General features: G+C 42.7%; 1 protein-coding gene across 3 annotated transcripts; it reads left to right on the forward strand.

The window, feature by feature from the left end:
* Nucleotides 1-10,605: 10,605 nt before the first annotated feature.
* kdf1b (keratinocyte differentiation factor 1b) lies at nucleotides 10,606-22,262 on the forward strand. Of its 3 annotated transcripts, none has more exons than XM_080786973.1 (8): nucleotides 10,606-10,787; nucleotides 12,257-12,421; nucleotides 13,728-13,926; nucleotides 15,092-15,309; nucleotides 15,729-15,885; nucleotides 17,123-17,370; nucleotides 17,805-17,888; nucleotides 21,504-22,262. In XM_080786973.1, the coding sequence occupies exons 2-8, from the start codon at nucleotides 12,286-12,288 to the stop codon at nucleotides 21,569-21,571; spliced, it is 1,110 nt and encodes a 369-aa protein (XP_080643099.1). In that variant the 5' UTR covers nucleotides 10,606-10,787; nucleotides 12,257-12,285; the 3' UTR covers nucleotides 21,572-22,262. The 3 variants fall into 3 exon arrangements, with proteins under 3 accessions (XP_080643099.1, XP_080643101.1, XP_080643100.1); XM_080786975.1 differs by having other exon boundaries at nucleotides 15,732-15,885; XM_080786974.1 differs by having other exon boundaries at nucleotides 10,748-10,965.
* The last annotated feature ends 363 nt before the right edge of the window (nucleotides 22,263-22,625 follow it).

A 22,625-nucleotide genomic window follows, 5' to 3' on the forward strand; every position in this document is an offset into this window, starting at 1 on the left:
ATACGATGATAAGAGCACCCCACACTTCACACGGGTGTGATCTTTGAGGGGTGCTAGCCCCTCCTATATACAGCTTTAATGTTTGTCTTTCAACGATGCTTGTTTAACAAAACACCATAGACAATAAAGAGTTTGTTTTGAGGACTAAGACAAACATTAGCACCGTTGCTTAAACAAACATTATGTTGTAATTGATGTTGTATGATGAAGTGAGCACCCCTCACTTCACACGGGTGTGATTATTTTATTCTGATTGAGCTGTCATTCTGAATATTAGTGGAACATTAGGGTCGTCGTAAATCCATGTATTTCAATGTGTAAGCAATTCATATTTTCTGGGTTCCTTGAAAACCCTGTAACATACACACAACTAAAAAGTGTGATTGCACTGACACAAGCCACAAGGAATGAATTAATCTTCTTCTTCATGGGGTTTTATGGCGGTTATTGACGGAACGAATTAATGAATTCTGTCTTGCCATTTATATTAGATATTGTGATGTCACTCCTGTCTGATTGGACTTTATATCGTCCAATCAGAAAAGGGACGGAAAATATATTTTTGGGGTTACAGTTCTCGGACCTAGACCTAGAACAATATAGTGTGTTGCCTTCAGCAACCACACTAAGAATGCACCCAACTGTAATAAGTTACCCATAGTAGTTCATCACTTGGTGCCCTCTCATTAGCTGGTACCCCAGAGCACTCGACCAATGCTTTCCATGGATAATCTGGCCCTGCTGAGTGGGTCTTTGTGTGTGTGTGTGTGTGTGTGTGTGTGTGTGTGTGTGTGTGTGTGTGTGCGCGTGTGCGTGTGCGTGTGTGTACATGCATGCGCACGTCCTTGTACTTTCATATACACAGCATATCGTCTGTGTCGGGTGGAAACCTCATGTCTGAAACTGTTTACTTTTCAACATTCAAAATCATAAGGAGAAAAAGTAGCATAAAAGCTCAAAATGTGTCATTTAGAGTCACATTTGAAGCTTGTAGATCTGCTACTTATGATGCTTTCGAGTGACGCTGTCATATGATCAAGTATAGGGCCCTTAATTTACCAGAAAACACATCAAGTAAGACTATGGAGATAAGAGGTTTCTGCCCAACAGCGACACTATTTATCCCACGGTGACAGATTGAGTCATGGTCACGCAGACACACACCATGCACACATGACCAGGTCACTGTGACATCACACTGATTTATGGCCTGATTTATAGCTACTGTAGGGAGTAGAGTTCTATGTCATGCATTGTGAGCTTGTAGATTGGTTGTTTTCCGATGCACGGCACAATGCTCGTTGCGCAAACATATACTGTAGGCATATAAGTTTAGATCTGATTATAGTTCCCCCCAATATAGGTTCAAGAGGTTAATGTAATAATCACACCCAGTGTGAAGTGAGCGGCAACCGCCTTGATGACGTCGTGTGGTGATGATGTCTGATGATAATGTATTGACCCAAATGACGTCAGAGGGGGTGAAGCGGTGGAGCGGTTAGCAGCGCTCAAAAAAAGGAGAGAGAGAGAGAGAGAGTTTCCCTATCATACAACAATTTGGCTGCCCCCATTATTAACTCTGAGGACCCCCTAGGCATAGGGGTCCCAGACCCCTGTTGATTGGTTTGTAGTATAATGCCACTTGCATAAGTATAAGCCATGAGGCCTAGAGGCAGGAGCCTATCTCCTGTTTCTGTAGTGTGACTGCATGAGGCAGCTTGATGTACAAGTACACCCTCTGATCATGACGTTCGTATGTCGCAGGGACTTACCCCAATCCAACCATTGATGCTGAGTGCCAAGCAGGGAGGCAGCCATTTTTAGAGTCTACCAACCTCCCAGTCCCAGGGCGGACACTCAAGCTGGTTAACTGGTGGCTGGATAGCCACTTTTTTTGCACACATACAAAACACAATTATCAAATCAAACATCATTTGTATAGCACATTTCCAACGAAACAAATGAAGTGCTTCACAGAGCATACAAGCAGCATACAAGCAGGAAGTAAAACAAAAAGAAGAGAAACACATACTAATATATGCAAGCACGTCAAAGGTATAGGCTGTGAGGGCCAGGGTAAACTAATTACACATTGAAAGGAAGAAAACTTTTGTCTTTAGTAAGGATTTTAAAACTGCCAATGACCAAGCAGAGCAAATGTAGAGTGGCAGGGCATTCCAGAGACTGGTTCACTAACACACTAACCCTAAAACATTTCAGATGACCATAATATGACCATAATATTCCATTTTTGCAGTCTGCAGTGTTGGCTGGTGTGACCGTGTGAGTGTGTTGATGTGTTGTATGTCAGGGCTAGGTCAACAGCATGCTGAGAACAGTGTGCTGCATATGTCCACACAGCATCCAGAGGAGAGGAGAAGGCAGGAGAGGGCAAGAGAGGACAGGAGAAGGCAGGAGAGGGCAGGAGGGGAGGAGAGGAATCATTAATAATGTGTACAAGGGCATCAGGACCATAATGTTGTTGTGTGTGCGTGTGCGTGTGTGTGTTTGTTTGTGTGTGTGAATTTAATTGAATTGAATTGTGTGCCGTCAGACCGATGCAGAGAAGTGAAGCCCCCCTTGTCCCACGTCTGTCTGTCTGTCTGTCTGTCTGTCTGTCTGTCTGTCTGTCTGTCTGTCTGTCTGTCTGTCTGTCTGTCTGTCTGTCTGCCTGTCTGTCTGTCTGTCTGTCTGCATGTCTGTCTGTCTGTCTGTCGGGGTCCTTGGTGTGGGTTCCAGGGTGTCCCCAGCTAAATGAGTTAATAGTAACAAAACCAGTTTAACCAGTTTAACTACTTTTCAATTTTCAAAACAATTTTGAAAGAAATTTGATTGTGATATAATATTATGTTTGAAACATTTTAACAACACAAATTGTATGGGGGTCCCTGGCACAAGATATTTTCAGATGGGGTCTGCGGATCGTTGACTTGAACATTTTTGAGAACCACTGTACTGAGCTTGTAGATCGGCAAGGGCCCCTCTGGCACAAGCCATAATTCATCCCTGCCCATAGGGTGTAAGCACACTTAATTATTTTATTGCCATCTACGCTTATAAACGTAGCTAGGCTATTGGGACCTATAGCTAAAGGCTGTGGGCTAATGCCAGTGGTGTTGTTCCCCTTCCGGAGTCTCCCACCTTCCTGTTTAACCCGGAAGGGCAACAAGCTCCGTAGTGTGGGCCTGGACGTGCGGCATATCGGGCAGTACCAGCATGCTAACACTAGGGGCAGCAAAGGAGCGTCAAGAAACGCCTACACCAGTTTTTAAACAGGCTCTCAGCTGCATCTTGCATCTTCGTGACGCTACTGTCTGGAGTGGGAGTACTGATAGGCTACTCCCAGACAGACGATGCAAGATGTAGCTTACAGCAGGCGTCTCCTCCGGGTTTTTAAACAGCTGGTGGATGGAAATGAAGCTCGCTCGTGGCTTCAACTTGCAGCGTCGGCAAAGCGTTTCCGTTTTCTTTGCCGACACGTCAAGTTGCAGCCACACACAAGCGTCATTTCCATCCAACAGCAAGAGATGCCTGCTAAACTGAATCTTGCATCTTCTTGAAGTGACTGTCTCTGGTAGTAGCTCTATACAGCACAGCTCTAGTGTTGCCAAACTTGCCATGTCTGCTTATTGTAAGTGACTTTGGGCTTGTTTTTCCTGTAAAGTTGGGCTTGTTTTTATAATCTAGCTGCTTTTTTGGTCTTGCTCAAACATTTTCATGTGAAGGACCCCCAAATGAATCTGTGGGCCCCCGTCTGGTAGGACTTTGTACCCCCTGTAACAGAGATTTGTGTTGTTTCACAAAATATCTTTCTTTTCTTTCAAGATTTCTTTTGAAAATAGCCGATCTGCAAGCTAACAACGCAACATTGTGACACGCTGTGAAGCCTGTGAACTTGTAGATCGTCTATCTTCAAATAGCTGAGATACAGGTTTAAAAGCCTAGTCCTTTTGGGCTCGTTTTCAAAGACCCTGGTTTCTTAATACTCTCGCATAATCTGGCAACTCTGCAGCCGTTGCAACCAACACGCAGCTGCAGGCCATCATCTAATTGCAGTGTGATTGCGTGCAGGTTGCTGCTATGCCTATATAGTGCAGGCATGCAGGTTATTCTTTACAGAGAGAAACAGACAGACACACACTGCAGTGCAAGCGGAGAGAGTGTTGTGTTTGTGTGCAACTATTGCTTTATTTAGTCTGTAGGTGTTGGTCTGTAGTCTGTTTAATTGCATGGAAATTATGGCTTCTGGAATTCATTTGGGGTGAGTTTTGCTCTAGTCTGAGGTATAGCTAGTCCTGATCCATAGCTCTAATGCCGCAACACTATGGACTAGAGGTATAGCCATGAAAGTCTGCAACAGTGCATTCAGAATCATAACCTGCTTCATTGTCAGACCACAGGTTTTTAAAAGTTGGTGAAGGTATTGTTTGTCCAATCCTATTTGTGTGGCAGAAACCACAAAACTATATAGGCTAGCCTACTTGATCATCGAGTGTCAAACATAATTTAGTGAAATAAGCTCATGCTCAATGCTCGATGCATTGTGATGTGGTGTGTTGTGACGTGAGCTTGTAGATTTACTTTTTTTTTTTTTTTTTAGCTAGTAGGCCATTACATTTTTAGAAATACTAAAAGGTAGACTAGTTTCCACCTCCCAAGTGAGGGGATATAGCCTGTCTATGTCCAGCTTTTAGTGTGTCCACAAACATTTAAATTCCCTTTGACAATGACTGGACAATTTTACTTCATAGTGTCAAATTTCAAACCTTGATGAAGGTGAGGATGCAAATTGTGATTAGCTGGAATGACATGGGTGTGATTTTTCTTTTCCATGTTCTTTGAGGGGAGCCCCTCCTATACACAGGTTTTAGCCCCAAATTTTAGATTCTCGTAGAGGTTTTTTCGATTCTGACGAATCTCTCGTCAGAATCGAAAAAAACCTACAAGAATCTAAAATGTTGGGCTACACAGGTTTAATGTTTGTCTTTAGTTCAATGTTTGTTTTGTAAACGCCATTGACAATGAAGGGAAATGTTATGTTTTAATGTGCCATTTACATCATATTGTTAATGTTTGTTTGCACCGTTTGTTTGACATCACCTAAATCAACATGAGTTAGACATTAATATATTAGTGCCCCTCACTTCACATGGGTGTGGTATCTCCATGAGTTTGGACAAGGTGCTAAAAGTAGCCGTTAATGGAAACGAATGTTGTCCTGTGTAGTTTGACTGTAGTATTTTGTGTGTACTACATTACAGGACTGTGCTACTTTGTCTGCTGGTACAAGCAGAACATATCGGCTGTTCATGGAATCAAGGTGAGCTGAAAATGTGCCTAACCCAACCACACATTTAACTATGTCATTAATATACCTTAGTTGTTGTGTGGAAATGATAATGCCCCCTGTTCTGTTTAGCCTAGAACTGGATCAGGTCTAGAACCTGTGATCAATGACATCACGAAGATATAGCCTACTCTTTAGCCAAATTCCAATACCCAAAATCTCTGCCACTCGCTCGCTCACACTCCAGCATGGCAATTATGGTGAAATTGGTGACTTGCTAAAATAATATTACAGTGTGTGAAGTCCACAAGATGGTAACATATTATGTTACCATCTTGTGGACTTCACACAACGGAGGTCTTTAGGTTGAACTCTGCTAATGAAGACACTGACATTATGTGATGTCTTTCTGACGACACCATGCTAGAGTGAGCAAGTGTAAGCGAGTGGCTGAGATTTTGGGTATTGGAATTTGGCTTTAGGCTTTCAAAGTAAATCTTTGTGATGTCACTGATCACATGACATGATGTGAGCTTGTAGATCTGCTGTTTTGTTTTGCGGAATACTTGCCTGTCACCAGATTAGGGATGCTGGGGTTCATGCAGTGACGAAACCAATTCTAAATTTTTAACTATTGTGTTGCAGAAAGTGAGTCGGGTTCCAAAGGACAGGGCATCCACCGATATGCTGGCTTATCGCAACAACGGGGCGCGGGGGTACGCGTTGGTGACAACGGGGGACGTGTCGACGGCGGCCTCGCCCAGAATCAATTCAGAGCAGCCTCCATAGTATCCGCTCCGGGCTGGGCCCAGAGGGACGATGGCAGCATTCACAGGGTGGACGCAGCGGCAGCGACTGGCGTCAGCATTCACAGGGTGGACGCATCGGCAGCGACTGGCGGCAGCATTGGGGATCCAGCGAACATCTCCTTTAGACGCAAGATACGGCCTGCACACAAGGTACACATTATGAGCTTCTTGGATCAAAGTCTATTTATGCCATTTGTACCTGAGGCCGATTCTACAAAATGTCTTCTAAACTGTTTTCTGGAGAGGGGAAGAGAAAATAATAATATAAAATAATTTGCACTAAGAGTCAAGAATCCAAAGTATAAAATAGTGGTAAATGGCTACACTGATGCTTTCCTGGTTTTAATGGGTTATAATTGTATGACAATTTTTGGACCGTTTCTTCTGGTGTCCACCCTTAGGTGAAAGGCCACCACTGGAAGAGGTTTGGGTTTGGTCTCTCTACGGACATCGGCAGTGGAGCGAACACCCGAGCCTCCAAACCACAACGGCGGAATGGATTCACTCCACTTAAGCCTTATGAGAAGAAGGGGATATCCAATCAGATCACAAGGTTATTATCCACTTCAAGCCTATATACTGGTACTTGGTTGAGCGGAGTCCATCAGGGCTCTACTGTTTGTCTTGTTTTACTATAGGCCTATTTTCAATATATTCTCTGAATGGGCAAATGTTTTGTAAACTCACGTTCAATTTGTATTTTTATTCAAAAATGGCAAAAGTAGTACTTTGATACTTGTGTGACCCTGTAGTATGATAATGTAGGGCGTTAATTCATAAAAGGCAAAGTTTGAATATAGAGATGGGAGTGTGCGTGTTTAACTATAATCCTGTTGGAATCTTCTTCCAGGGAAGGATCGGCACACTCATCAAAAGGACTGGCATCCAGCTCAACCCAGCTCTTTCAAGGTGACACTCTTGTTGGTGACAATATTCCCCCCCCCCCCCCCCCCAGAGGGATGAAATCTTCCCTGACCCGTTCGCGGTTAAGGAACACTCTGTCCTGCTGGAGAGCTGAGAGGTGCCAACCAGGACAAAGTACTCCACTGCAATACTCGTGTAATATTTGATCGGAAGTGTCTATAATTGACGCTACTAGTATTCAAAAACTTACATAAAAGTACAATTTCTGTATGTATTGCTGCATTTAAATACATTTCCCCCAAACTCAAAGATTTTCCAGAAATGTTGTGAAAAGGGCAGATCTACAAGCTTTACAACATGCCATGATGTGAGCTTGTAGGTCTGCTATTGTCATGACTTGAAATGGGGCTAAAGTACTACACTCCCTGCCTAGAAATATGTAGTAGTCACAAGTGCAATATTTGTCTTTGTACATTTTATTTAGATGCGTTATGACTTTCACTACAGTATAATTCAACCACGTAAATAATGTACAACCACTTAAACCCTACATGGTTGTGCGGAGTCCCTCAAGGCTATAGTTGTATTTTCTGGTTTTGTTCTACTGTACATTAAATCGCAGGAAATGAGCAGATCTGCAAGCTTACATCTTGTTTGACTTGTATGCTTGTAGATCTGCTATTTTCCTCTGGTTTTCCCTTGTGTGGTTAAGTAACGGTACTCGAGTAAATCTAATCTACCTAGTTACTGTCCACCACTGCTGCCAACATTCGAGGAGTTCATTGGCTTGTTGGAACGCACTGTTGAACCAGACTAATGAAATTTCTCCCCCTCGTGTTTTGTCAGCCTCCCACCAGTCTCCAGCTCAGGAGAGAACAAAAGCCGTCCATCCTGCTCCCATCAGGACCGGACCTCCAGCCAACTCTGGTAGGAAGCCGGCCGGCCTGTTTCAAGGTGACTTTTCCACAAACGTGCGTCGTCCTCCCCCCTCTTCCACCTCCTCCGTTGCTGATGTCAAAGTGGCTCCTCGCTCCTTCAGAGAACAATCTGTTAACTTTGCTCCTCGGGCCTTCCCCGGAGAGAGGAAGACGTCAGGAAAAGACAATAACGTTTCTCCTCTGTCCTTCCCCGGAGAGAGGAAGACGTCAGGAAAAGACAATGTTTCTTGGGGTACGTCGTCAGTCGCTGGCCAGAGGGTGCCATCACAGCAGGGCTCCTCTCAAATGTCCCAAACTATGTCCACTAGCAGTGGTATGTATGGTATGTATGCTGTGCCACCAATCCGCCGCGTAGCAGCTCAGAGAGCCTTAAAGGCTGAGGAATACACCGTCAGCTCAGGACAGATCAACTTCGTCCGGAGTGCAGACCTCCTTCCCCCCAGGCGTGGCCCGGCCCAGCATGGACCAAGCACCGTTGTCTATAACGTCCCCAAGAATTTGGGAGGCTTTGCTATAAGAAGGGCCAGTGCAAATAAACCACAACCCACGAGACCTGCCTCCTACACGGCCCCCAGCGCCACGCAGGGACCACCACCACCTCAGCAGAATCAGAAAAGTGACTGGATGTGGCCGCGACTGGTCACTGAGGCCAGAGGCACTGGTATGCCACAACCTACAAGAGCTCTCTACATAAACACCCCCACACCTCCAACATCTCGACCCATCCCCAGCAGACCTAGGTTAGTTATTTTAAATGTATTTAGAGTTTACTTCTTCAGTTTAGTTTAATTAGTTTGATATGTTTGCCAGTTGGCAAACATACATTACATGGGTGTCCTTTTATTTAAAGTACCTTAAAATTGTACTTGAGTACATTTACTTTACTTTTCCACCACTGGGTTTTTAGTAAACTGTAATGACTCATTTTCAACCCCCAGACCTCAACAGCAGAGGCCTAAATTGTTCACAACCGCCAGACCTCAACAGCAGAGGCCTAAAGTGTTCACAACCGCCAGACCTCAACAGCAGAGGCCTAAAGTGTTCACAACCGCCAGACCTCAACAGCAGAGGCCTAAAGTGTTCACAACCGCCAGACCTCAACAGCAGAGGCCTAAGTGGTTCACAACCGCCAGACCTCAACAACAGCAGAAGCCTAAGTGGTTCACAACCGCCAGACCTCAACAGCAGAAGCCTAAGTGGTTCACAACCGCCAGACCTCAACAGCAGGGGCATAAATGGTTCAAAACCACCAGACCTCAACAACAGCAGAAGCCTAAATGGTTCACAATACAACGTCCGTATGGTAAGATTGAATGAGTTTATTTTTAATTTTTTTCAAGTCTGTGGTTCTCAAACATTTTCATGTAAAGAACCCCCAAATGTATCTGCTTGTGGATACCCCCCACCCCCTATTTTGAAAATGGCTTGTGCCAAGGGATCTGATAATGGTTTGTGCCAGGGACCCCCATATGAGATCTTAACATTTTCAAATGTCTGGTATATATATTTTTTTTGGAAGAGATGAGAGTGTGTTAAACCAAATTATTCTACAATAATAATGTTAAAAATAATAGTTTGATGCTAATTATTAACTGCTTCATTCTCTTTTCCATAGGTGCAACATTTGCCTGAGGGGACAGGAGAATCTTTTATATTGAATAAAAATATTTTCCATAGGTGCAACATTTCCCTGAGGGGACAGGAGAATCTTTTATATTGAATAAAAATCTAACATTTGAAAACTTGTGACTTATTTTTATTCACTGGTGGAAGTAACTAGGTAATTGCACTCAAGTACAGTCAGTATATTAAGTACTATTTTTAATGTCCAATGGCCTGATTAACCTATTTCTATTTGATACAAATGCATACACTTGATTTATTTGCCATCTGTTATAGCATACTCTCTCACACCTATTTGACAGCTTTAGTTACTTGGCAGATTTAGATTACAAAACATACACTCCCCACCATTAATGGTTGTAGGGAGGTAAATGTCAATTCACTTCAGTTGTATGGTGGTTCACAACCTGTGGGTCAGTACCCCCACATTTATGGGGGTCCCCAGATGACGTGAAGTGACACTTTAAGGACTAAGACTTATCTAAAGAGTCCATTACTGCATCAAAAGTAATCCACAAACTATACTTTAATAATTGTAAGGTGAAAATTGGAGCGCTAACTTGTGAGCTTGTAGATTTGCTATTCCAGTATCTGTGGCAGTAAATTCAACTCCTACTCTGAGTGCTTATCTGGGGGTGTCCGCCTGAAAATAGGAACCACTGGTTTATAACATTGGTTCTTAGTCCTTTGGAGACCACAGCTAAATCATATAGGAACCAAATGGACCCTTATGGGTCTGTAACTGATCAAGAGTACTACAAATCTTTTTTTTCTTTACCATTATACTGAATAGGTGTCTAACATTTATACACGTTAATCCAATGAAATGTAATACTAAATAGTAATAACTATGTATATCAATTCAATTCATAGACCTACATGTGGGGAACATCAAATCTTTATACCCCCATTAGCCTACCCTACGCAATGCTTTAGTTTACCCTCTCCAACTCTATATACTTTCCCATTTTACCACGAGTAGGCGCCATCTACTGTTCAGAGCAGTGCATCACAACATTTCCTAGAACGGCTGTTTTTCTATAAAGTCAGTTGCATGAATAGAGGGAGACTGTAGAAGTGTAGATTTCTCAACTTTAGTTTAAACTCGTTTAAAAAAAACGTTTCAGATATTTAACGCCTGTTAATAATCATGACTACTGCAAGGATGGACATTTGCCTTTAAAAAGTGACGACGCCACCGGCCACCCCCGGACGGTCACCTGTGTGTTGGAACAGTGACGTCCATTGATGTTCCAGGCTTTCAAGGTACATTTCTCGATTTCTGTTTAAAGTTGTATAAGTTTTGGTGCAGTTTAATCATCTGGCCTTAAAGATTGCACATTTAAGGGATTCAAATGTTGACGTTCACGTGAAGGATAGTTTAATAACACCCGGAAGGAAGGAAGGTAATCTAACCTGCGGATGTTGCGACCTGGCTGCAGCTGTAAGTAAATCTACTCAAGTCAAATTATAAGTTTAAGAGAAGTAGACAAGTATTTTATTTATCGGTAACTAATCATCCCCCGACGCAGTTTGCCAGTGACTTGGTTAATTAGATTTGGGTGGTTTGAAAAAGACACGTTTTGTTCTTTTTAAACCCTAGTGTTTCTAATGTAAACATTGATTTCAGAACCTAGCTGGGGCCTTTGTTTGTTTGCAACTTTGCGTGCATGCATGTTCACCGTGATACGAGTGGATGTTTTACCCTTTTTAATGTCAAGGCCAGTTTGATATGCATTGGACCGAAGACCCCCATTTGGTAGCCTACTGCAGGGACCCCAATATTCACCCGGTGTTAATTTAAACGGTGTACAAACTGAACCAAAACAAGTAGAGCCCTGCTGGTCCCATATCAATATTTAGACTATAGTCTAAACCCCATGTAAACATGCTCTAAAGCATGTTCAGGGTGGGGAAGAAGGGAACTGCTCATTGTTTATGCCCCAAAATGACTGGATATACTGGTGTAAGTGATGTTATGTTTCAAACAAACCTTTTTTAATGTTTAATTTTAAGTCATAGCTAAAAACAAACATGACAATATAAAATTATCCAGAAATGGGGGTGATATCAGATTACTTTTGATAGTGACATGTTGAACAGAAGAACCGGTTTGTTGATGACTTTGCCTCTGGACACCTGGGGTGGGTGGGGGAATTTGTCATTCCGTGTGCAATAGACGTATCCTTCCTTGGTGGATATAGAAAGGGGGGACAACGACATCATCGTACCTGGAAGTTGTGCGGGAACTTCTGCTGAGTAGCAAAACTACTTTCTGCCCTTGACAGCCCATGCATCTGAAAAGAAAAGTCCTATCATTGAACAACGTTAAACTCACTCACCAACATTGCAGCTGCTCTGCAAAGTTGCTACCACCATAGACATGTTATGACTGAGCTGTATACTTTCTGTCAAGAAATCCCATGCAGGTGATTACTTTTCTAAATGTCACAGTTTGGATGTGCTAGTTTTCAATATTGCACTGTCCTGCTGCAGTGCTGCCTCCTGCTGCATTATGTCAGGAATTTAGAAACGGGTGGTATGCAGACCGTTGAGTGATTTCCAACAAGCGTTTCCTACAACTCCAATGCCCCATGCTGCTCAATGCCCAACTCTATTCTATCTATATGATATTATACTAACTAGATGACTACAATAGCCGAGAACAATAGAATTTGATTGCAACGCTGTAACTTGACATACATGATTTCCTTCCATCATGCACTTTGTTTCAGACCTTGGGACTGTGTGTGAACGGTGAACCATGTCAGGCAGCGCCACGGGGCCCAAGACACACTGCTCCCCGGGGCCTGATGATGACAGCTGTGCTCCCAGCCTGTCCCGCATGAGCAGCCAGCGGTCCTCGTACCAGGAGAGATGTGTGGACCCGCCAGAAGACGGTAGGGCCTACTTTGACAATTAGTCAAATTTGTAATCATGGCTTCCCACAATAGGCACTATAAACACTCTGTTACACCAGTGGGTCTCAAAGTGTGTTCCAGGGACCCTCGTGGTTCATTGAGGGGGTTCCAAATGGACCTTAGGGGTGTGTAACTTGAGTGTACAAATGGAGTGTGTGCATCTGTACACAATTTCTTTCCAATATGGCAGCTGTGCATATGAAACATTATTGTCAGATTTTGATGTATATGATATATTTATGAGCAGGAAATATAGCACAAAGTAGCACATGTCTGTTTTAATAAAGCGTCATAATCTACAGAATTATTACAACCTATTTACTTTTGACAGCTTCAAACATTTTGCAGATGCTTGTCTCGTTTTTAAGATCTTAAATGGACTTGCACCTCCATCACTGAAACAGTTCATAGATGGAAGGGACAGTGGTGATAGAGCAACAAGGGCAACTACCAGAGGAGACTGAAGTGCCAATCAGACAGTAGTGTGTTTGGTAAAACAGTCTTCTCTGTTAGAGCCTCCCATCACTGGAACAGTCTCCCTACAGAAGTAAGAGAGACCTCCAACTATTTGACCTTCAAATTCAACCTGAAGAGGTTGCTAAAAACAAATCAAATCTGTAATCATGAGTAATTATCAGCTCTCAGATAATTTCTCAATTCACTCTGCGGTTGTTTTGTCCCCTGTGCAATGTTTTATTGTTCTTGTATTGTATTGTATTGTACTGTATGTGTTTTTGTATGTATAGTTTTACTACCATTTTTAAGAGCCTGCTCGGGGACTACAGATGTAAGCTAATATGGCTAACTCGGACCCATTTGTTGTTGATTAATGAGCATTGTCCCTGTCAAATAAATAAATACAATTATTTTTATGTATTTTGATTCAAAAATCCGTACATTAACAGGAATGTAGTTGCACAACATGAATGTGAAAGTAGTGTTACGTTTGTGACGAATTCTCCATGGTGCATCCGATCATCACACGATGTGTTCGGGGGGGAGGGAGGGAGGGAGGGTGGTATCACTGCATGGGGCGGCAGCAGCACCTGTCCAGGGAGTGTTGGGCGGGAGGAATAGGACGAAGGCTCTACGACTACGTCCTCCGGTTGGAGCTCCTCACTGGCAGCAGCAGTGACAACACACAAATGTGTGTGAGGAGGAATCGATTGGCATAGCGACTAAATGGGGGAAGGAATAGGGGTACAAAGCACAAATAATCCTAATTATTGTGATCTCAATATTGATAAAAAGTAATCTTGCTAATCATTGGGCCATAATCCTGCAGCGCTACAAGATGACTGCACCCAAAGCAGGACAGCGCACAGTGTTCATAAAGCCCACCCTAAAGACGCCAACGGACAGGGGTCCGAGACCATCGGCTTCATCCCGGGCACGGCTGAACCTGCCGGCTCTGGGGCCCCCCAGACTTGTGGGCCCTGTGGGGCCACGGGGGCCTGCAGGAGCCTGGTGCGCAGCCTCTACAGGTAGGGCTGTGGCACCAGCATGAATTTGTCGTTTTACAAATAATTGTGATTTAACTTTTTTTTTAATTGTAATAAATAAAAATTAAAACATTTGTAATCAAAATAAAGAATGTGCTATGGCCTAAACAGGCTATATTCACAGTGATTAAAGTTCTGTGTCGCCACTACTGATTTCAGTCAATTAGATTCCATAGAAACCAGACTCTTTATGGAAGCATGTTGCACAGCAAAAATAGCCGAAAGTTTGGTTATTTTCAGATTATAGCAATTGAAAACAACAAACAAGCAATATGTTCAGAAACTTCTTCCATAAAATCTAGTAATAGTCTCAGATATTTCATATAAAAGCAAAGGCGTCCTTTCATAATGTTTCAATACTCGGCTATACAAAATTTTCAGTTGTGAGATTTTATTTAGCTTGAATCCATGTATTCGATGAGAACAAAGGGGGTTCCAGTGCAACTCAAGCAAATTGCAGGCTGGTCAGGTACATCTCAGGAAAAAGACAGAATAAAGATGCTGGAGCCAATCGGACGCCTTTTCTTTTATTGTCCGGGTGCAATGAACAAATGACTGACTGCCATCAGATGTAGCCTGGCATGGCCAGACTAATATCACTGCATAGATATTAGTCTGGAACTTCGGTTCGGTGTGGAAAATGTATTTCCAAGGGCAGTTACAAAATTCCAATGTCACAGCAAAAAAGTCTCACTTTGAATATTGGGCTCTGATTGGTCACCCACAACTCTGGGGTGAACAGAATGAAATTCAAACGGGAGTGCCAGACCAATCTCCACAGGGATCTTTTTTCCCTGTGGCAGATTCGTCTGGTTTCCAGGCTACATCAGATGACCTCATTTCATCCTTGCACCCTATCAATAAAGGCTCCAACCGTCCAAGAATCTGCATTATGCACTGCCTTCATTCTATTAGGCTATGTTAACTTTGATAGCTCTTTCTGCAGTTTTTGAAAAGTAGATTTTGAGGCCGCTATATTGCGGCGATGAGAGAGACCAATGCGGTCCATCTCATCTACATCAACATATCCACTTAGGCACCTGCAATATGATTCCTGACTTTGCTTTTTGTTGTTTTACCCCCCACCCCCCAAGTGTTTATATTGTAGCCAGTTTTGTGCAGATTGGCGCAACTCTTGTGTTTACAGGGTGTGCCAACGCACCATCCTGGCACCGTGCTTGGCGCCCAGCGGTGACCACACCTCCACGGACGAACCGGAGAAGATCAGCCTCCGTACCGGGTCGAACCCGGGTCCGAACGGAGAGGACACGGCTGATTGGCTAGAAGACCTCCACATAGGCGGAGTCAAAGTGTACGGTCACAGGCAGGATCTGGTCGTTTCAAACGATGTTCCTTCCTACCAAGGTTATTATAGTTTAGAATTTGTATTGGCTTTTATTTGTGTTTAGTTTTAAATTTCTGTTTAGTTTTGATACATTTTTCAAAGCGGGGCTAATACCGGTAGTTTAGTTCTTATTTTGTGAGAAGGCTTACGTTTATTTTATTTGTTTTTGTGAAGTTGTTCATGTCCAGATGTACAGTACAAGCTCACAACATGACAACACGTGAGCTTGTAGATCTGTATTTCAACTGGAACATTTTTGAATAATTAAAACACATTTTATAAAATATTGACAGACTAAGACTAATTGTCTCTATGCTTTGTTAGTTATTATTGTTAGAAAGCCAGATTTCCTTTATTTTAACAGAAATGTTTTTTTTCCTCCTAGCTTTAGTTATTTTGTTAGTTTTATTTGACTGTAATAAACCTTCTTTGTGCTCAGCAGCGCCACCCGGAGGCCAGTGTTTCACCAGCCCGCCGTCCTTCTACGACTCGATGTACGATGAGGAGTGGGATGACGGTGGAGAGGGCGTGGACTCCCTGATCACCAAGAAGCTGCTGGAGCTCTACTCCGAGTACCAGATAGAGGAGCTGGCCAGGTAACTCTTCACTCAACACACAATTTAATTGATTGACTGAATACTTTACTAGTCAGAAATATAAACAGCACAGAGGTACAGTGAAAAAACATGAAAAGTTGTACAAATATTTGACTATATTTTTTTACTCAAATCTTTGCTTCTGGGGGTCCCTGAAACTGATCATTTCCAGCTGTCCTTAACATAAAGTTTGAGAGCCACTAATTTAGCAACAATAGTTGTCAAACTCAAATCAGTTTGTTTTGGGATGTCTGGAGCATAGCTTTTTTTGAGGAACCAAGACGATAGGATTCACTTCAGTATGATGATGATAAGTGCTATAGTGCAGTGGTTCCCAAAGTGGGGTCCGGGGACCCCCAGGGGTACCTGAGGGAGTTCCAGGGGGGACTCATCTATTTTGTTCATGTTCATAAAGTGCTAAAGTGTTTAAAGCAGTGGTTCCCAAACTTTTTCATGTCAAGGACCCCCAAATTGACACTACTTAGTGTGGACCCCCATTTGAAAAGATATGCCAGGGACCCCCATAAGAGAAGACGTACACATTTAGACGTCTACATTTAGACGTCTACATTTAGACGTACACATTTAGACGTCTACATTTAGACGTCCGTCTACATTTAGACGTCTACATTTAGACGTATACATTTAGACAGTGTCCCCCCGAGTGCCTCCCCAGTGTCCCCCCGAGTGCCTCCCCAATGCCTCCCCAGTGTGCCCCCCGAGTGCCTTCCCAGTGCCTCCCCAGTGTGCCCCTGAGTGCCTCCCCAGTGTCTCCCCAGTGCCTCCTCAGTGCCTGCCCAGTGTCCCCCCAGTGTCTCCAATAGCAATACAAGAGCAATAATACAAATTAATCTTAATGTATTAATCTTATTAATTAATTAATCAAATTAATTAATTAATCAAAATTGCGGCCTGTGCCCAGCACCATGCCAAAGCTTTTTCCTGCAGGAAACACTGCTTGTGGTTGTAAATATATTGTTATCCGTGTTGCGAGGATGAGGGGGTACCTGGAAAAAAATCTACCCCAAAAGGGGTACCTGGTCCAAAAAAGTTTGGGAACACCTGCTATAGTGTAGCAGAGCTGTCCATGTAACGATGGTATATGGTGCATTTATATAGTACCTTTATCCAAGGTGCTTTACATAGATTGTGTATTCACCCATTCAAACACCGATGGCGGCGGAAACCATGCAAGGCACCAACGATAACCCACCATGCCGCCTCCTATGTGTCCCAGGGACACGTCTGAGTCTGTGTTCCTGAAGAAGACCTCCGACATCAGCCAGCTGATCAACTCCCTGGCGGAGGAGCACCAGCTGGACCAGCAGGAGGCAGAGTGCCGCCTGGTGCGCGGCATCATCCGCATCAGCACCCGCAAGAGCAAGAAGAGGAGACCGGCGCCCCCACCGTGCAGCGAGCGGACGCTGTCGGACAGCGGCAACGAGACCATGAGGGGCAGCGACTCAGTCTCGTTCAGCAACAACAGTGAGTTTAAACCAATTTAAGACCTGAGGCCCATTCTGCACATGACTTCTAAATCCTGACGGTTTGCTGACTCAAATTATAATGTTCCAGGGACCTCCAGAAGCAAAAAAAAAAGTTTTAAAAGAACATGTATTCGAAGATTTGCACACAAAAAGCAGATCTACAAGCTTAAGTTGTAGTGCATCACGAAGTGACGCGATATGAGCAGGTATCGGATGTACAAGCGTTCATTGACAGAGCATAGAATATTAACACATGCATACGGTAGTTGAATACATATCATCAACCAATACAAATAGCTATATTTATATAGTATGTCCACATATGTAGCAGCAGGTTTCCACAGGTGGTTAAACATAAGGATATCAGATGACTACAAATCCCACAATGCCCATAACGTCCCTGCTTTTTATTTTGTATTGTGCTTCCGCCAGATGACTACAAATCCAACCCTAATATCCAGATATCAGAACAGACCAACTCTGATGCCTTTGCCAGGAAGATGAGGAACTATGGAGGTATGGTAACGTTTTATTAACCATGGCTGTAGACACTGTAAAATACAGTGTTTATATACTGTGAATAAAGTTGTGATACGGAACCGGATCCAACATTGAGGAACCGGATTCGGTTTCCATCACATATGGAACCGTTTCTGGAGCCAGTTTGATCACACTGTCAGAAGCTGCTATAGCAGTTGTTCCCAAAGTCCTTGAGGGAGTTCCAAGGGGTCCCCAGCTAAATGATAATTAGGAACCAAATGGACCCTTATGGGTCTGTAACTCTGAGTGTACAAACGGAACGAAATGGACCCTAACAGGTCCATTTGGTTCCGTTTGTACACTCTCAGAGTTAAATTAACTTTGTTTTTACAATATACATTAGGTCCCCGGGCCGAGACTATAAAAGAAAAATGGGACCCATTGCCTCCCTGCTAGGCACTCAGCATCAATGGGTTGGATTGGGGGTCAAATCAACTAATGATTCCCATTCCAAGAGATGGGTCAAATGCAGAGAACAAATTTCACTGCGGTAACATGTGTGACTAATCGTACGACTCTGGAGTAGGGATTTATAGCCCAAATATAGGATAATAAGTAAGGTAAGTAAGTAGCCTTGCCGAGCCATGAGGCCCATAGGGCAGGAGCCTATCTCCTGTTTCTGTAGCGTGAGGCAGCTTGATGTACAAGTACACCCCCTGGACATGACGCTAGTATGTCGCAGGGACTTACCCCCAATCCAACCCTTGATGCTGAGTGTCAAGCAGGGAGGCACTGGGTCCCATTTTTAGAGTCTTTGGTATGACCCGGCCGGGGATCGAACCCCGACCTCCCAGTCTCAGGGCGGACACTCTAACCACAAGGCCACTGAGCTGGTGAGCTAATACGTAAGGTTGCATGATATATCGAACATGTACCTTCATCAGAGTGGAGAATATAAGTATAAATCAAGTTGAGCAAAGCCACTCTTCTCTGCCCCTCTCTCTAACAGACACAGTTAACGATCGCTTGTTAAGTGCCTGCCAGACAGACAATCAGATGAAATGAAGGCAGGTGTAGAGTGTAGACTAGTGAACTGAACATGTTTTCTTTATATCAAGTACTTCATACCAGCCCCTTATGAAACTACTTCTCCCCAAATCCAAATGGATTTCATTTTCTATCCTGAATGGCAGTAACTAGCATACAATGAGAACTGAGAAGATCTCCACAAAGGTTTACTCATCAAAACTGATTATAAAACTGTAACCATCAAAGCATGCACTCAACATATAATGGTTATGTGACCATGACATGTGCATAATATAAAATCTTAAAACTTTTATCTGGTTCAATTAATCGATTATTAATCGGCAGAGCTGTCGACTATTCGATTTGGCTGGTCACTTTGTGGCATCCCTACTTTGAAAATTCTGTATCTATTCTGTATCTTTGAGTTGTATATGGAAAAGTTTATCATCATATAATGAAGTAAAATAAATTATATTCTTTAAAATATAGGAATCATTAAACCGTTAAGGAATCAGACCACTGAGAGGGTCTGATGACTAAGTTGACAACCCTAAATAAAAAGAAGCCTAACACTTATCTGTGAAAGTGTACAAATGGATTTGTAGTCTCTCACAGTTAAATCAACACTTTTTACACCCTGTGGTGTGTCTGGTGACAGTTTGATCACAGACAGCTTGTAGTGTCACTGTCGCATAACTAGACTGCAAAGAAAACAATGCTTTAGAGTTACTAAGGCCTCTTAGACGGCGACCATCTCCATATAACACGTCAAAGTCCCGTTGCGTTCTCATTTTTTTGGACCATTTACACGAGAACGCACACTTGAATGAACACGCTACAAAGTGCATCCATATATATGCCAGGTCGATAGGTGGCGATAACGGGCTGCCAAATAGACCAGTCACCCACGTACAAGAAGAAGAACCCCTTCACACAAGCCTGCGCAACACGGCTCCGTCTTTTTGGCAAATCTAGAACTTCCTGTTTGAGAGCTAGCAAATTTAAGACATTCGGTTGCTTTCAAAATAAAAGTGTTGTTAATTAAATAATTATTACATTACATTATTAGTATTATTATTACATTACAGTTATTGTAAAGACACACATTATATTTCTGTGTAAAAATAAGTAATTAAATAACACAGAAACATAATGTGTGTCTTATAGCATCATTTAAATGCTTAATTTCTAGTTTTAATGTGCAAATAATTTATTTTAAATACTCTAGAGCGTACTCTTATTTTGAAGAGATCGTCTTACATTTGCTGGCTTAGATTTGCAAAAAAAACAGTGCTGCACAACACTGCTCCTGTCAGAGCATGCAGGCAAAGCGCACCACGGGATGGTTATATATTTTATAATACATTAGGCTACCGCCGCTGCCGCGGCTGCCGCCTATCACAAGGATTTTTATTTACATCATGGTTTTACATTCACCATCATGCATGTAATAAACATATGCGCTGTGAGCCAACGTGAGCCATGGGGCTGTATTTTGCGTGTCTTAAGGACCAGGTCTTATTCCCTAACTTGAGTAAACTAAAGACCTGGAGGCGTGGTCAATGCTCTTTGGCCACTCAGAATAGCCAAATGGCATTGATCACGCCTCCAGGTCTTTAGTTTACTCAAGTTAGGGAATAAGACCTGGTACTTAAGACACGCAAAATACAGCTCATGGTGTCATAAGTTTTGCGGATTCACCGTTTTGCCTGTTTACACGGAGAAGGGATAAAACGGCGTTCTCAAAGATTTCCACTCTGGAAGGTGGTTTCACTTTGTTGCGTTTTCACCTCCTGAGAACACGGTTCTCGTCTAAATGACAGCAGCAAACGATACTTTATTTTGACGTTTTATATGAACACCATCCTCGTGTAAATAGCACCTAAGATACCAGGTAAACATCAAGCCTGGTGTCTGTCTAAACAACTGAGTTTTTGAAGACTTGTTTTTATTGTGGTCCTATGTATTAAATTAATCACGCCATAGAAGACATACATGATACAATACTACAAAATATCACCAATTCTTTGTGTGATAGTATTGAGGGTATAAGTGTTCAAATGTCTGAAAATACGCATACATGAATGTGTAAACAAACATTAATTTACACTTAGTCAAACAAGTCTATCAAGCTACCTACAGTATGAAAACGTTAAATCTGCAACACAATTTTTTTTTACAATATGCTTCATCTTCCCCTCAGAACATTCAACATTGAAGACTGTTGAACGTGTTTTATTGTTGCATTCAGGGATGGACTAACCCCCACGAGGGCCTCTATTTTTTGGGGGGCCCCCATAGCGTGCATACTTTTGTGTTCTTTTTAATCTAAATTTTTACAAAATCAACAGTCAATGAAGGGCCCCAGGAGCCATTTTCAGGTCCTCCCATCGGCCCAATGGTTAATTTGGCCCTGGTTGCATTCTGACAGTTCTGTGTTGTAATGTCCTGCTTGTCTCAGAGCGAGGACAACCATGGAAATAAGTCACTGACTTTCTTGTGTTTTTCTTTTTTTAATCCATGACATTTCCTTGAGAAGCACGTAAGCTCGTGTTTTTCTTTTCATCATGACGTCTAATAATTAAAATAAAATGAAAATGGATTCTGATTTGTGCTCCACAGATTCAACCTCTCACACTGAAGCACAATCTTCTGGCGTGCAGCTCATGCATTCACCTGTGAGAACATGACTTCAAAACTTTCACCCTTCCGGTGCGCTGCTCGGCGGCTACACTGCCCCTCCCGTGCCTTTTTAATATCTTGATTTATTTGTAGCGTCCATATGTACGTAAATCGTTGGGGATTATGTAGGATTGTGTAAAATGAGAGTCTTAGAAACTGTTCTTCTGATCCTGTGGATTATGAATTCCTGTGGAACATGCTTGTCGGTGGAAGTCCAGTGGTGGAGAGAGGCGCAGAAGCCATTTTGGAGGTGTTTTGTTGTTGCCTACAATGACATGACCACAATGAGGCACCCAGGGGGAATGTGGTAAATAATACATCATAATGTATACCAGTGGTTTTTCAACCCCTTTCACATCAAGGCCCATTATTTATTCAGAATTTGAGCTGCATGGACCACCATTTGATGAGATTTAGCCTCTCAGTTGTCGATTTCATGCAATTCCATTCTGTATTCAGTGAATTGATGTTGATGCTATATATGAGAACAGGCAAAATAACAATTACTTTACATTCTCTAATTGTGTAAATGTCTTGTAAATAAAGTAATGCCGATCTTTAACAATAATGTAACTCTTGAGAGTAAATGGACCCTCATGAGTCCATTTGTTTGGAATATTTCGCTCAAGAGTTAAAGCTCTATAAGGATCCATTTGGTTACCAAATCCATCATTTAGCTGGGGACCACCTGGAACCCCCTCAAGGACCACTGGTTGAGAATCACTGTTGTGTGCTGCTAATGAGGCTGCGCAGTGCGCACGCTTATCCTGCCTATGAGTAGCTGTCTGACTGCCTGCCTGTCCAATTCTCCATGAGTAGCTGTCTGTCTGTCTGCCTGTCTATGAGTAGCTGTCTGCCTGCCTGCCAGCCAGCAAGTTGGTTAACAGAAAATAAATTGTTATGGCTGAGTAAAATAAAATACAATAAACACAATTTGCCTGAAAATAGATTACCCAGCTATGACCTTTTTCATGAAAAAAAATGAGTAGTGATATGGCTGACTGAGTAAAATAAAACAATCTACCTGAAAATAGATAGCTATAAGTGAAGAGCAATTTCTGC

This window comes from Protomyctophum bolini, assembly GCF_963924005.1.
Source record: "Protomyctophum bolini genome assembly, chromosome: 17".
Classification (NCBI taxonomy): Eukaryota; Metazoa; Chordata; class Actinopteri; order Myctophiformes; family Myctophidae; genus Protomyctophum; species Protomyctophum bolini.

What these genes read in the sequence shown, in the direction of transcription:
- kdf1b (XM_080786973.1), top strand. Translation starts at nt 12,286, where the DNA reads ATGTCAGGCAGCGCCACGGGGCCCAAGACACACTGCTCCCCGGGGCCT. An exon ending in TGTGGACCCGCCAGAAGACG is followed by an intron (nt 12,422 to 13,727) that starts GTAGGGCCTACT and finishes ATAATCCTGCAG; the next exon opens with CGCTACAAGATGACTGCACC. An exon ending in CTGGTGCGCAGCCTCTACAG is followed by an intron (nt 13,927 to 15,091) that starts GTAGGGCTGTGG and finishes TTGTGTTTACAG; the next exon opens with GGTGTGCCAACGCACCATCC.